Source organism: Gopherus flavomarginatus, chromosome 1, assembly GCF_025201925.1.
Source record: "Gopherus flavomarginatus isolate rGopFla2 chromosome 1, rGopFla2.mat.asm, whole genome shotgun sequence".
NCBI classification, from domain to species: Eukaryota; Metazoa; Chordata; order Testudines; family Testudinidae; genus Gopherus; species Gopherus flavomarginatus.
Genome location: NC_066617.1, coordinates 330,361,272 through 330,377,283, shown reverse-complemented (window position 1 = coordinate 330,377,283; position 16,012 = coordinate 330,361,272). Strand labels below are relative to the sequence as shown.

The 16,012-nt window shown below is 43.1% G+C and overlaps 1 protein-coding gene across 5 annotated transcripts in view; it reads left to right on the top strand.

The window, feature by feature from the left end:
- SGCG (sarcoglycan gamma) overlaps positions 1–16,012 on the top strand; it is a 186,140-nt gene that overhangs the window by 134,210 nt on the left and 35,918 nt on the right. For all 5 annotated transcript variants that reach the window (XM_050937309.1, XM_050937304.1, XM_050937307.1 and 2 more), the window contains one exon: positions 8,361–8,433. In XM_050937309.1, the coding sequence (XP_050793266.1) occupies positions 8,361–8,433 (73 nt within the window). The remainder of the gene's footprint in view (positions 1–8,360; positions 8,434–16,012) is intronic.

Here is a 16,012-nt window from a genome sequence, read left to right as displayed (position 1 = left end):
AAGGGTTAATGTCTCTTTTACCTGTAAAGGGTTAAGAAGCTCAGTAAACCTGGCTGACACCTGACCAGAGGACCAATGAGGGGACAAGATACTTTCAAATCTTGGTGGAGGGAAGTCTTTTGTTTGTGCTCTTTGTTTTGGGGGTTGTTCGCTCTTGGGACTAAGAGGGACCAGACATCTATCCAGGCTCTCCAAATCTTTCTGAATCAGTCTCTCATGTTTCAAACTTGTAAGTAATAGCCAGACAAGGCATGTTAGTCTCATTTTTGTTTTCTCAACTTGTAAATGTTCCTTTTTTGCTGAGAGGATTTTACCTCTGTTTGCTGTAACTTTGAACCTAAGGCTAGAGGGGGTTCCTCTGGGCTATATGAATCTGATTACCCTGTAAAGTATTTTCCATCTTGATTTTACAGAGATGAGTTTTTACTTTTCTTTCTTTAATTAAAAGCTTTCTTTTTAAGAACTTGATTGATTTTTCCTTGTTTTAAGATCCAAGGGGATTGGATCTGGACTCACCAGGGATTGGTGGGGGGAAAGGAGGGAAAATGGTTAATTTCTCCTTGTTTTAAGATCCAAGGGTTTGGATCTGTGTTCACCAGGGAATTGGTGAAGTCCCTCAAGGCAACCCAGGGACGGGAAAGTTTTGGGGGGACAGAAAGTGCTCCAGACACTGAAATTCTGGATGGTGGCAGTGTACCAGATCTAAGCTAGTAATTAAGCTTAGAAGTGTCCATGCAGGTCCCCACATTTGTACCCTAAAGTTCAGAGTGGGGAAGGAACCTTGACAGGAGGCCCTCATATGACCCAGCGCATTGGGTGATGATGTTGTGGACCTCTTCATTAGTGACATGGTCAAAGTAGGAGATGCTCAGGATTTTATGGAAACATCTCATCTCTACTACCTGTATTTTCTTTTCAAGTTCGGTCGTGAGGGTCCATGTCTCGCATGCATACAGAAAAATTGAGATGATCAATGCATGCAGCAGTTTCAGTTTGGATTCCAGGGAGATGTTCTTATTCCTCTAAATTGGCTTTAACTTTGCCACTGCTGCTGTTGTTTGTATGGCTCTTGCCCGAATTTCTGCCTTGGATCCTTCATCAGTGATGATTGCTCCCAAATACTTGAACTATTTCACTGTCTCCATCTCTTGTCCACTGACGGTGATATGTGAGCTGATCCCATCACATTTGTTTGTCATCAGCTTGGTTTTCTCTGCACTGATTTCCATGCTATATTTTGCAGAGATTTCATCCAATTCTTTCCTTTTCTTCGCTGCCTGCCAGGCGATCAATGTCATCAGCGAACAGAAGATTTGAGATTGTTCGTCCCCAAATGCTGGCTGTGCATATGAGATCTTCTAGAGCATCAGTCATCATGTGCCCCAAGTAGATGTTGAACAGTGTGGGTGAAAGAGGGCAGCCTTGCCAGACTCCAACAGTGCTGCGAAACCATTCTCCTGTTGTGCCATTGATGAGAACTGCACTACTGGTCTTGGCATATAGTTGTTTAATGATAAGAATAAGCTTATGACCAACATTGTACTTCTTCATGGTTGCCCAGAGAGCTTCGTGCCATACTGTCAAATGCCTTCCTGAAGTCAACAAAGTCGTGGTAGATGTCCCGATGGTGTTGTAAGTACTTCTCACATAGAACATAAAAGTTGAAAATCTGTTCTGTGGTACTTCTTCCAGCACGAAAGCTAGCCTGTTCTTCAATGATGATACTGTCTGCTTGTGGCTTCAGTCTGTTCAATATGACTTTCAACATCACTATTTCCCCATGTTTATCCCCCCCACACACACACTGTTCCTCATACCTTCCTGTCAAGTGTTGCAAATGGACCATTTTGATTACCACTACAAAAAGTTTTTTTTCTCTCCTGCTGGTAATAGCTCACCTTAACTGATCACTCTTGTTAGAGTGTGTATGTTAACAACCATTGTTTCATGTTCTCTGTGTATATATATATATATATCTTCCTACTGTATTTTCCACTGCATGCATCTGATGAAGTGGGCTGTAGCCCACAAAAGCTTATGTCAAATAAATTTGTTAGTCTCTAAAGTGCCACAAGTACTCCTGATCTTTTTGTGGATACAGACTAACACGGCTGCTACTCTGAAACCTATTTCTCCTTCGAATTTCATCAGTTTGGCTGGGATGTTGTCAATACCTCTAGCCTTTCTATTCTTGAGTGATTTCACAGCTGTCTCCACTTCTTCACGTAGTATTGGAAAGTCATCCTCCTCTGTTGAATCTGGGCTATCTAAGGCACTAAGATCTCCATTTGTTTGGTGGTTGTATAGATCAGAGCAGTATTTTGTCCACCTATTGATGATGTCCCTTTCTTCTGTAAGACTGTTCCCTTCTTTGTCTTGAATTGCGTTAGCTTTGGTCCATCTTTCCTTCATCAGATATTTTACAACGTGGAAGGCTCGTTTGCTAATTTTATTATTGATACACTGGTCAGTTTTAGAACATTGTTTTTCAATCCATATCTCCTTGGCCACCTTCATTCCTTTCTTGTTCTTTTGCCAATCACTCTGTATTTATCAGCTCCCTCAGTGCTCTTCTTATCTCTCTTAAGTTCTCTTCTGATGTCACCAGTACTGGGTTTACAATGGCACTAGGCTCATGCTCAACAGGGGCCCATCAGCTGGCGAGGCGCTGCACTTCACTTGCATTGCCAGCCGAGGGGCCACCGCAGGCTGGCTCCTCTCCTCTCCAGCCCCTCCCCCATATTCCTCTCGGCTGTCCGGCAAGCCCAGGTATCCCTGCCCTGTCCCGTCCCCTTCACCCATTCGCTTCTCTGCCAGCTGGACTGGGGGACTCTTGGGGGTCACGTCCCACAGGGGTCTGCCTGACCTGCTCCCCAGCACGGCTCTGTCTCTGGGCGGTCTTGCTCTCTCCACCACCTCCCAGGGCTGAGCTGCCTGGGACCAGTGCAAGGGCCAGGTCATTCTTGGCCAGCATGTGGGGCAGGGCTCATCCTGGCCCCAGGCAAGGGGGTTCTGAGGGAGCCCACTCAGGCAGGCCCCTCCCACTCTGATCTCTGACCGGCCCCAGCTGTGATGCTGGCTCAGCCCAGGCAAGGAAAGTAGCCCCCGCCCAGCGGACTGGTGAGTGTGGCAGGGGGGCAGGCAGGGTGGGGTAGTGGTCTCTGGGGATGGCACTGGGCAGTGGGGGTCTGTGTGGGGTACTCCTGGTCCCCAGGGAGAATGAAAACAGCTCAGGTCCCCTCCTACAGTGTTCTTTGTTTCCCTGCATAAAGTGAAGGAGGAACAGGGGATGTGATTGGGAATGTTCATGGCATAGTTTGGGGGCATTGCACCCCAAATAGAGGGGAGGGGTGGGAACCACATGGGGTGCAAGGTCCACCCCACTGCTTCCTGCCTCTGCTTCCTGCCTCTTCCTTCCAGCCATTTCTGTGAATGCAGAGCTGCGCAGCCCAGCTGAAAAAAGAAGGTGCTGCTCAGCTCCCTGGACTTTGCAGCTAGACATGCCTTCTGGGTCCTAGTGCTGGTTGAACTCCCTTCTGTGTGCTGGGAGCCATCCTTCATTTTGTACAAGTGCCCACGGTAGGGTAGGGCAGGGGAACGAGGCAGCGAGGAAGAAAGGGGGTAGGATGGAGAGGAGCTGGAGCGGTGGGGAAGGGGCATGGGATGGAGTAGAGAAGGGGATAGGAGAAGCGGGGGCAGGGGGAAGTGGGGGCAGAGGGAAAGAGACAGTGGGGAAGGAAGAGGGTAGGATGAAGAGGAGATGGAGCAGTGGGGAAGGGGCATGGGATGGGGAAGAGAAGGGGATAGGGGAAGCGGGGGCAGGGAGAAGAGGCAGTGGGGAGGAATGGGGAGGAGATGGAGTGGTGGAGAAGGGGCATGGCATGGGGAAGAGAAGAGGATGGTGTGACGAACTAGGAATGTTCTTAATGTTCCCGCTGAATACTGTGAGGGGGCCTCAGTTCCTGGCCGACCCTCTGTCACCTAGCAACTGATGGCCAGGCCCTTCCCCCCTGCAAGGGGATGCTAAAGGTGTGGGAGAACAAAGAGGTCAGGTGACCTCCTGGCCTGGGAAAGGAGGTGGGGCTGGAGGGGTTTTGGGAGTCTAGAGCTGGCTGGGGAGGAGGAGTGAAGTGCAGATGTGGGGCTCTGGCTCACGGCTCCCCAGAATGGACCCGGCCGAGGGGTCCGGTTCGCGGTACCTACCAGCTCTGTTTTAGACTGTGTTCCTGTCATCGAATAAACCTCTATTTTACTGGCTGGCTGAGAGTCACGTCTGACTGCAAAGTAGGGGTGCAGGACCCTGTGGCTTCCCCAGGACCCTGCTGGGGTGGACTCGCTGTGGGAAGCGCACAGCGGGGCAGAGGATGCTGAATGCTCCAAGGAGAGACCCAGAAGGTGAAGACGTGTGAGCTTCTTGCCCTGAAAAAGTCTGCTCCAAGGGAGAGGAGCCTCCCCAAAGTCCTGACTGGCTTTGTGGGGAGCAATTTCAGAGCATCGCCCAGGGACTCCATGACAGATGGGGAAGTGGGGGCCCAGCATGCAGATCCCCTTGGGAGCAGCTGGGGCTCCCTTGTTAAGCAGGCCCATCAAACCCTCACCCTGACAATCCCCACCTCCCCTGCATCTGTACCACCCCAATGAGCCCCCTCAAGACACCTTCCCCACTGAGCCCCAACACCTACACCTAGACTCCCACCCAGATGAACTAAACCTCCCTTGCACCCAGACCCACCCCCTGCTGACCTCCAACACTTTCACTTGGTCTGCCCTGCAGACTCCCATTGCCCCTGGACCTGGAACCTCCCTATGCATCCAGATACCCCACTCACCTGCCTGCACCCAGACTGCCCTACACAGAACCCTCTTACCCCCCACCCGACAGAACCCTCTTACCCCCATCTGGATCCCCCCAAACTAAGTCACTCTGCACTTGGATTCTGCTGCCAGGCTGAGCTTCCCTGCCCACATCTGGTGTGCCTGGCACAAAAGGGGCAGGGCCCTGGGGTGTTTCTGTGGCAGGCATGGCCCTTGTGCTGTGTCAGGGTCAGGTTCAGGTTCAGCCTCACTGCCAAGTCCCTGAACCAGATTGTTATAGCTGGCAAACTCCAAAAGTCTCAATCCTCTCTCATTGGTTACCGCATTACAGAAAGGGCCACAATAATCTCACCAGTCTGCCTGTGTGTCAGTACCCAATTTAGCATTCCATTTTCCCTGTACAATCAGGATATCTTTCTTGTGTACCTTATCAATGATGTTTTGGAGCTGATTGTAAAAATCTTCAATTTGCTCATCATCATAGTCTGTTAGAGGGGCATAGACTTGTACCACTGTGATACTAAATGGTACTGCCTTTAGACAGATGGAAATAAGCCTGCTGGACATTGGGCACTGTAATAGAGTACATGGCCTTCTCTCCAAAGTTCTTCCATCTGACTTCAGAGATTCCTAGGAGGTGCCAGGTGTACTGTTCCATTTCATACATGAGTTTTTTCAACCTACCTGTTTGTCTCACTGTCCTTAACATTCCATGTGGCTATGCTGATGTTATCTCTTCCTCTTTGTTGAGGTTATACCAGTAGTATACTTGTCATGTCTGCCCTGGTGGGAGACAGATGGCACGGTCATTATTAACCTGGGCTGCGATCAATCCAGTATGGACATCATTGACTTGCTCATTATATTGTGTATTTGGGGCAAATTTCTAATCTGGTGGAGCCCATCCCAGGCATGGTATCCTTATTTGTTATGCATGGCGATATGCACCACGCGAGCTCTCCCTCACCTTGCAGATCTGCTGTCTCAACACAGTGGTCACACTCTTCACCTGAACCTGGAAATACTCCACCTACAGGCATGGTTCCTGAATGGTTCCACCATGATGAAATAACCTGCTCGGAACAAGTTAAACACATGTTATTAAATAGCAGGAAACTGACTACAAGATATACCTACCTTCATAAATGGAAGAGGTTCTTCACCTAGTGTCAAGGAAGACACTTGATGAGTGATTCAGCACCACTATCATTAATCTTAGAATACCTATTGGAGCTGAAAAGCACTGGCTTAACAATGAGCTCAATCAGAGTCCATCTTGTGGCCATTTCAGCATTCCATGGACAGCTCAATGGAACTTCAACGTTTGCACACTCAACTACAAAATGCATCCTCGGGGGTCTCTTAAATGTTTACCCAGACGTGTGATGACTTACGCCAACATGGGACCTCAACCTGGTAGTGAAATGCCTTGCCAGACCATCATTCAAACCATTAGCCACCTGCTCATTACTCCACTTATTGATGAAAGTAGCATTCCTGGTTGCCATTACCTCATCCAGAAGGGTGAGAGATATGGGGTGCTCATAGCAGATCCTCCATGCACAACATTCTTCAAGGACAAGGTCATACTATGTCCACGCCCTAAATTCTTACTGAAAGTAACCTCAGCATTTCACATGAACCAATCTATTCACCTACCAACATTCCACCCTAAGCCTCATGGTACTCCAACGGAAGCTGACGAACACACTCCAGGCATTTGAAGGACACTATCATTCTACCTTGAAAGAACCAAACCTTTCAGGAAATCCTCTAGACTTTTCATCTCTCCTACCGAGCGCTTGAAAGACGATGCTATATCCAATCAGAGATTATCCAAATGGATTTCCACATGCATTCAAACATGCTACCATATCCGGAATACAACCACCAGAGCACATTAGAGCACATTCTACTAGGTCCATTTCAACCTCAATAGTGTCCCTTAATAATGTTTCAATACTAGAGATCTGTAAGGCAGCGATTTGGGCCTCTGTCCACACATTCACAAAACACTATGCAGTCACACAGGACTCCAGGGCTGATGCCATAGTGGGCCTCACAGTACTTACTTCAGTGACTCAAATGAACCCAAAGTCCCCCCAGCCTTCAGAGGGGCACTGCTCTACAGTCACCTAAAGTGAAGCATCTGCAGGGACACTATTTGAAGAAGGAAAGCTTACCCACCTTGTGCAATAATGGGAGTTCTTTGAGATGTGTGTCCCTGTGGGTGCTCCACTACTCGCCCTCCTCCATTCTACTTCAGAATTTGCATTGAGGATTCTGTGGTAGAGAAGGAACTGGAGGGCTTGGGTCAGGCATGAGCTACACACGCAGGGCCGGCTCCAGGCACCAGCATTCCAAGCTGGTGCTTGGGGCGGCATTCTGCAAGGGGTGGCAGTCCCTGTTGTTTTGCTCCCAAGCAGCCTGCCGAATTGCTGCTGCAGGCGTGTTTCCGCGGTGGCGGCAATTCAGCGGCAGCTTCTATGTTTAGCTGTCTGCAGTGGCTTCAGCTAAACATAGACGCTGCTGCCGAATTGCCGGCTCCACGGAAACGCGCCTGCCATCCTAAGGGCACACGGACTGTCCCCGCTGCTGGTGGTAGCAATTTGGCGCGCTGCTCGGGGCGGCGAAAACTGTAGAGCCGGCCCTGTACACACGGCACCAACGACACCATGAGACACCTACTGCGCACATGCGACCCCTGCAGACATTGCTACCATAAGTCTCTGATCAATGGCACTGGGACCCACTGCCACCTAAAGTTGAGCACCCACAGGGGCACACATCTCGAAGAATTCCAGTTACTGCACAAGGTGAGTAACCTTTCTTTTTTGTCTCTGCCACCAGATTGTTTTTGTTAGAGCAATGCAGAAATATGAGATTAATATTCAGGGATTACTGTCTTGAACTCATGTTACTCTGATGATTATCATTCACAAGTTATAATAAATGTCTGTCACTACAGTTTAAATGGTTAAATTTATGGTCAAAATTGGTGTTGCCCTGTCTTTTTTCTTAATGCTGAAAGTCTGTGCTTTACTCACCAATTTAGTCTAAAGATAGGAAAGTCTAAATAATTGATGATGTTATTTACTGGTTACTATACAGTATGCTGCAATACCTGAGAAGAAATGTCAGTCCAAACTCTGAATCTTTTTTTTTTGTGTGGTATTGTATAAGACTTAAACATTTTTAAACGACTTGTGGGGCTTTAGTTATGCAGCTGTTATTAATTTTAATGCAAATCTCACATTTAAATCCTACTCAGCTATTTGAATATGAAGGGGTCACTGTTGTAACTATCTCAATAATTTATTTGTGTATTTCAAGAGGATTTTGTATTCATTTTGGGGATTTGTATTTGTACTCTTCACTTTGTTTTTTTTTTCTTCTTCCGGTATTGGACTCAGAACTTTAAACATATTTTTAATATATCTGCCTTGATATTAATGTATGGAAATTTAATTTATGATACTGGAATGGTGTGCAAATCAGTGTACAATTTTCTTACATTTTCCATGATATATTTTCCTGTCTTTCAGGGCCAGAAGGGGCCATTTTTGAACACTCTGTGGAGACACCACTTGTCAGAGCAGAGGCTTTTAAACCGCTTAGGTAAGAACTTCTGCATAAAAAATATATATGCTTTACATGTAAAATATAATTTTCTACAGATATTCACATTTTCTTTTAGATCAACATAAATGTGAACTTTAGGGCATCCCAACAATATTTACAGTAATTTCTGGTAATATTATTCCCTTTTCGTCCTACTTTGTGACTTATTTATGTTAATTATGTTCTGTTATTTTGAGGACTCACTTAGAGATGAATTTCTAAGATTGATCATTGGTGTATATTCATGATGAGTATATTCATGATCATTAAAGTAATGTACTGGTGTGTGTTAAAGCTTTTAATTTCCCTCATCTAAACTTAGACTTGACTTTATTTGGAACACTTAAAGTAACATTTATACTTTTCTTTATTACGGTATAGTAGAAGTTGTTTATCTGCATTAAGTTAAAAAAACACTTAATCGCTGCCCAATAGTTATGTAGTCAAGATTTTCTTGGACAAATATTGTACTAGGGAAAAAATGGCCTCCACAGTGGTATCTGGCACAAACCAATAGAAAACCTCTGCAGAAATGCAGTCTTTGAAGGATGTATGTGGTGGTTCTGTCAAGCGAAACAACCCAAGGAAAGGATGACTGGCCACTTAATCATAAAAAAGTCCAGCTCTGTAGCATTAAGGAGTATTTCCTGGTGAGAAAATTACTTTAAATGAGTTCTGCTCCTGTTATGTTCCAGATCTCCCTAATCCTGGGATATTGTTCCTTCACATACACTACTGTGAATTTTAGGGTATTTTAGCCAAAGTAAATCCCACGTGTGGATTGTGGTGAGGAGATAAATTCATTCTACAATCAGCATGTGATAGTCTTAAATTTAATTTTTAAATAGCTATGTCAAAGATCAGAGTAAGAGGGAAAGAAAGAGAGAACTCCCCCCACCCACACTATCTCTTTCACTCATTCACTTCCAGACTGCTGCTTCAGGAGGGACTCCCTCATCTGTGTTTTCATTCCTGGGGCTCCTTCTTTACCCTGATCGCTATTTTGGGTGTGGGGAAAAAGAGAAAATCTTCAGGGTTCATGGGTCTTTCTTCATGTCACTGGCTGAACTTCCAAACTGGACAGTTACATTTGAAGACAAGCCTTCAAGATACTTGAAGTGTACTGAAAAGTTGACGGATGAGCATACCCTTTGTATTATCTGTTAGTGAGTTGGCCATGCCAACTAAAAGCACAGGTTCAGCTCTAGAATGTTACCTTGAGTTGCCAGTGCTCAAGTGAAATGACTAAAATCCTAACTAGTTGTCCATGTTCAGTATATTGAGTTAGTGGGATCAGAAACTGTTCCAAAGTCTACAAGTTCTGTTATTCATTGTTTTGGCATCAAGTTATTCCAAATTTAAATCTTGATCTCCTCTTCAGATTAGCTTGGTAGGGACCAAGCTATAAAATATCACTTACTCCCTCACCTCAAATATCACAATGCCTTTTTAGAGTCTAATTTATTAATATTCTGCTCTTCATCCTCCTAGTGGTTCTTCTGGTCAAATGATTATATTCTGCAGGCTGTCACACAGGCTAATATGATATGAAGTGGTTAAGGGTGTAGCAAATATTAGACCTACTGAGACTTGAAGAAAAACCATTAGCCTCAAATGTATATAGGGCCCTGTGTGTCAAGGGTGTTGTAACTTCAAAGCACTAAATGTTCATACCCTTCAATTTATAGCGTATGCATTGAGACCGTCTTGATTTTCTCTGCGTATGTAATTAGGGTTTAGTGCATCAAAGTAAACAATGTTGACGCAAATGGCTTTCTCAATTACACAGTCTCCTGGATTTGTAGCCCTAGTGTTGAATTTCAAAAGAGACTGATTTATTAGATAAGAAGTGACAAGTTTGTTAGACCATATCTTCTTGTTGATAAATAATGGAGACAGGGTAGTGCCATTACTCCTGCCTTGGTGTGTCTTTTCATTATCCTGTTTGCTTTAGAAATGTGAAGCAATACAAATGGAGTCCTTTCCAGATTAAGTGGCTGCATTCATAAGTCTCACTCAGAAAGAAAAGGAGGTGTGGGTTCACTTTTTTTACCCCCTCCCTCACCCAGTAAGAAGGAAAAGTGGTAGAGTGTCTAGTTACAGTGCACATTATCTGTTTTTAATCCCGCCTTTCAAATTAGATAAAAACTGCAATAACACAGACCAAAAATCTTCTTCATTTAAGTAGTTCTAGTTCTATCCTTTCAAATGCCGAGAGAGAGAAATTCTACCTTGAGAAGTATCAGAGGGGTAGCCGTGTTACTCTGGATCTGTAAAAAGCAACAGAGAGTCCTGTGGAATCTTATAGATTAACTGATGTATTGGAGCATAAACTTTCATGGGTGAATACCCACTTTGTCAGACGCATGTAATGGAAATTTCCAGAGACAAGTATAAATATGCAGGCCAGAATCAGTCTGGCGATAAGGAGGTTAGTTCTATCAGGGAGGATGAGGCCCTCTTCTAGCAGTTGAGGTGTGAACACCAAGGGAGGAGAAACTGCTTTTTGTAGCTGGCTAGCCATTCACAGTCTTTGTTTAATACTGAGCTGATGGTGTCAAATTTGCAAATGAACTGAAGCTCAGCAAAAAGAACAGGAGTACTTCAGCAGTTTCTCTTTGAAGTCTGGTCCTGAAGTTTTTTTGCTGTAGGATGCAATCTGCTATTGTGTGGCCAGGAAGGTTGAAGTGAAGGGAACAGATGCCCTAGTTCTCCTAAAGTTAGAGTCAGAATTCAAACATTCTCTCCATTGTGATGCCAATACTTTTTTTTTCTTTTATAATTTATAGTACTTTGGTGTTCTACTTCTTTTATACTTTATATCCCTAAATAACATACAGCTCATGTTTAGAGCTTGTCATTGTAAGGCATATTGTTCACTTTCTATGATATAACTTCTTTTTAGTTTTTCCAATACTATAATAGTTTTTAGACAATTTTTCACCTGTTACATTTAGATATGTAAATCCTTTATAAACCTCAACATAATTTATCTGAGCTAGGCCTTCGCATTTTTGGAGTGTGAGATGCTTCAGTTTTTAGGATAACAGTTGTCTACTCTGTATGTTCTCCCTGCTGTATAGTTTATCAGTGTGTCTGCTTATCCAACCTTCTGGGCAGCAGTAAGATAGTTACCTAACATCTAAGGTCAGAACTAATTTTCATCTGATATTGGCCTTTAAATAGATGTCTTAGAGCCATACAACTAGACCTTCTGAGCGTAAATCCTATTGGTCAGAGTGAAACACTTTTAGTGCAATCAGTTCTGGGCATTCTGCCAGTACTTTGTCCAAGACTTTTATATGCACACTCACAAGTGAGGTCAGACTATATGACCTACGCAGCTCCACTCTTTTGTTAGATTTTAATATCACCATAATTATTAACTGTAATAATAATGTTCTCAGTATTCCAGAGAGTTGAACCTTTGCCAAAGTGTTATTATAAGTATATTGTGCACATGTTATCAAGATATCTGAGAAATTCCTATAAAATTAACTATTGAGTTATTTTTCCAGATTATGAATTCTTAATGGCCTTCAGGATATTCTGAAGAGATTTCAGTATTTCCCTAGACAAATTCTAGCCCTGTTTTTAACAAGAGCTATTATTTTGGACTTTCCTTTGAATCTTTAAATGATAACTTGAGGATGCTCTCTGTTTTGAGAAAATGTTTGTATCTAAGGCTAAAAGATACCAAGGGAATAGATGTTTATTAACCTAAGATGTAGTAATTGTACACTTTATAATAACTTGAGGATATGATTATGGTGAAGTATTTTATCATCCCTCACAATGTACTTAGTTACTGTAAATCTATCTGCTGTGATTGGCTGCTATCAGAACTCAACAAATTTGTTCACAATAAATATGGCCCCCACCGCACTCTTCTTAGTGTTTCCTCCCCAATGATGAAGGCTTAGACCCTTTCCTGACCAGTAAAATGACTTTGTTTTGTAATCCAAGTATACGCTTGTATAAGTTAAATTGGTAATAAGGTGGGAATGGGATCAGAAACTGAAGTAGTCATGCTTCTATGGACTTATAGATAAGAATTCTGAGGGAAATACTTAGAGAGCTGAATAGTGGCTAACCAGAGAGAGTGATTTGTAAAATCGTTGTTTGATTATTGCAGTAATACAAATGCATACATGCTAACTGCCTAATAATGGCTCTCAACTAATCAAAGTACAGAGATCTGTATTTGCTGTTATAATGCAAATTAGAAACACCAGCCAATCACAGTGGAATGAATTACAAAACTGAAAAGTAATTACACACTTGTGTCTCAGGGCTTGTCTACATCACAAAGTTGCAGCGCTGGTGAGGGGGTTACAGCGCTGCAACTTAGGAGGTGTACACATCTGCAGGGCATCACCAGCGCTGCAACTCCTTGTTTGCAGCGCTGGCCGTACTCCCGTTTTGTCTCGGGTGTAGAGGATCCAGCGCTGGTGATCCAGCGCTGGTAATCAAGTGTAGACACTTACCAGCACTTTTCTTGACCTCCGTGGAATAAGCAGGTATCCCAGGATACCTGAGGAAGCCTCTCCTTCAAGCAGGTCTCTTTCCCTGCAGTTTGCAGGGGGGTCCGGGGAACACGAGAGCAAACCGCGGGGAAGCTGGTCTCCTTCCCCGGTTTGCTCTCACGTTCCCCGAACCCCTCGTGCAAGCAGGTCTCCTTCCCTGCGGTTTGCTCTCGCGTTCCCCGAACCCCCGTGCAAGCAGGTCTCCTTCCCTGCGGTTTGCAGGGGGGTTCGGGGAACGCGAGAGCAAACCGCGGGGAAGCTGGTCTCCTTCCCCGGTTTGCTCTCGCGTTCCCCGAACCCTTGTGCAAGCAGGTCTCCTTCCCTGCGGTTTGCAGGGGGGTTCGGGGAACGCGAGAGCAAACTGCGGGGAAGCTGGTCTCCTTCCCCGGTTTGCTCTCGCGTTCCCCGAACCCCCCTTGAAGCCACCCAACAGCGCTGCAGTGTGGCCACATCTAACACCACTTGCAGCGCTGGTTGCTGTAAGTGTGGCCACTCTGCAGCGCTGGCCCTATACAGCTGTACTAATACAGCTGTAACAACCAGCGCTGCAAAATTGTAGATGTAGACATACCCTCAGTAACTGTATAGCATTTCTGTTCCCTGATGGTGAGACAATTCCATTGCAGTATAATTTTTATAAACACTGGCATTAATTTGCTTGTATGCTTATATACTTTTTCATTCTCAGGTTGGTTAAAAATCACATGAAGTACTTCATTATGGCAGTTTGAATTACTCTGTTCTCTTCATTTAGTGCACTAATAAAATCCATGAAAAGGACTAGTTAAAATAGCTGGTATTTTCTGTCTTTCCAGGGACACCACTTCTGGCCATGTAATTAAGAAATACCTCAATTTGTCTTTGTTAGAAGCTGGGTACCAATTTTACATACTTCTGCACATTGATTATATGTGAAAAGACTTTGAGTTCTAATGTGAAAGGAATTTTTCCAAGTATACTTCTTTTGTTCTGTTATGGCCTACAAGTTATGCAGCTATTTTTTTTAAATTAATCTAATTATAATAGTAAAATACTGACTTATTAAGAGGGGTTGAGTTTTCTAGCTTCATTGCTATTCTTCAACTCATTCCTAATATTTCGTATCATCAGGAAGCTATAGTCCCAACACCTTTTCAGAGTCTCTTGGAATATATTTTAAACACTGTCTCACACATGCTTGACTAGGTCCTATTTTAATGCTGTTTATTTTTATTTATTTTTTGAGAGGTATTCAGAGCATTTCAATGAAGTGGGTGAATATTAAACATTCATTTCATATAGGTAAGAGTTTTTTGTGGTCCACCATTGTCATGATAGAAGGAGGACAATCTGGGACAAAACAGGCCTATTTACTGATTTTCCTTAAGTAGCATATCTCACTGCAGAGTTGTGTTTGATCCAGTAGAGACATGGAGATAGTCTAAAGCTGCCAATATCAGGGACAAATACCTCAAAGCACTGTCCCCTTGATACGTGTCCTGAAGTTCTGCTGCCATGGAATCTATGATACAATCTCAGACTCCCTTTCCAGTGAGGAATTAAATCTTATTTCTCTCTTATTTTAGAGACATTTATTAAACTTCTTAGTTTTCAAGTTATCTTCTTGTCATGTGGTGGAGGGCAGTCACTTTGAGCTATGCCTATTTTTGACTTATGCCTATTTTTGACAACTATAAACTACCCGCATAGCTCTGTCTAGTAGGCTCTTTGTTAAGAATTGCCATCTGTATCATCCTAAATATAAATTAACAAATGTAGTAGGTATTGACTAAAAGGTGAAGTTGATTGTTTGACTACACTCATGGTTCATTCTTAACAATGTTTGAGACCAAATAACTGGATTTAGCCAAATTTATTGTCTGAAGACAAAGCAGTATATTAAAAGGGGACATACATACTCTCATTCCAGGAAGTAAATCTTATCACACAGCATGTTTACCTTCCATAGAAGATAAGCTTCAAAGATATGCATTTCAGCTAGTAGTATTTATAGTATGATTTTAAAAGCTACAAAACTCTTTACTCAACACTAAAATCTAACCCACCAGTTCATAACAGTTCCTTAACTTGTTGTTGTGTTCTATACTTTTCTTATCTCTGTTTTGGATACCACATTCCAAACCAGCTGGGTTTAGAAGTATATCCCAACCTGTGCTAGAACATACCATTCATGCATAATGTAACTTTTTGCATAATACCCATTAATGTGGTGGATATTGCGCCTAACATATATGTATTGGCTAACATAGGTCAAATTTTTCTTTCATGCCTGAGAGTAAATGTTCTTAATTTTGTTTTTATTACTTCGTATGAAGTTTTTGTTAGTCTTGATTGACTTATAGGTTACAACATAAGTATACATTTGTAATCATAATATAGAAACATTTTTAGGACTCTGTGATCCTATGCCTTTTAGTTAGCACTTCTCTCACTCACTCACTCACACACACACTGCACAAACAACTAACTTTCAGAGCTTTTATAAGTAAGTTTTTATAACTTATAATGTCCAAAATTAAAATGTCTTCTATTCAGTAAAGAAAAATTTGCTTACTCAGTAAAAAAATGCATGACAAATTTAAACTGGGCGTGAATATTTACAACAGAATTGTAAACATCTGAAAATAAAGGTTCAGAATGGAAATACTAACCGAACTTTTAACTATAGTAGTGCAAATAGTACCTTTAATAGAGAGTAAAACTCTATGATAGAATATGTTGCATTATAGTATAAATAAAGTCATTTGAAAAGCTCTGCTGGAAGCATCTGTGAAATGCCAGATTCAATCACATTCACTGGGGCCTCTGTCTTTTTTAATTACCCTGAGAGTCAGCACATTGGAAAATTGAGGTCATCACAGAAACCTCTTTTGAAATATCTTTGCTTATCACTCTTTACCACAACTGTCTGTCTTAAGAGAAGCTGAAGGTTCCATTTTAATCATATCTGGGTTCTGATCTTTATTCCTCATACTTTGCAACACTACTGCATTGAGTGACAGTGGAGAAATAGATGGAAAAGACCTCTGTATTTAAGATAGGTGGAAAAG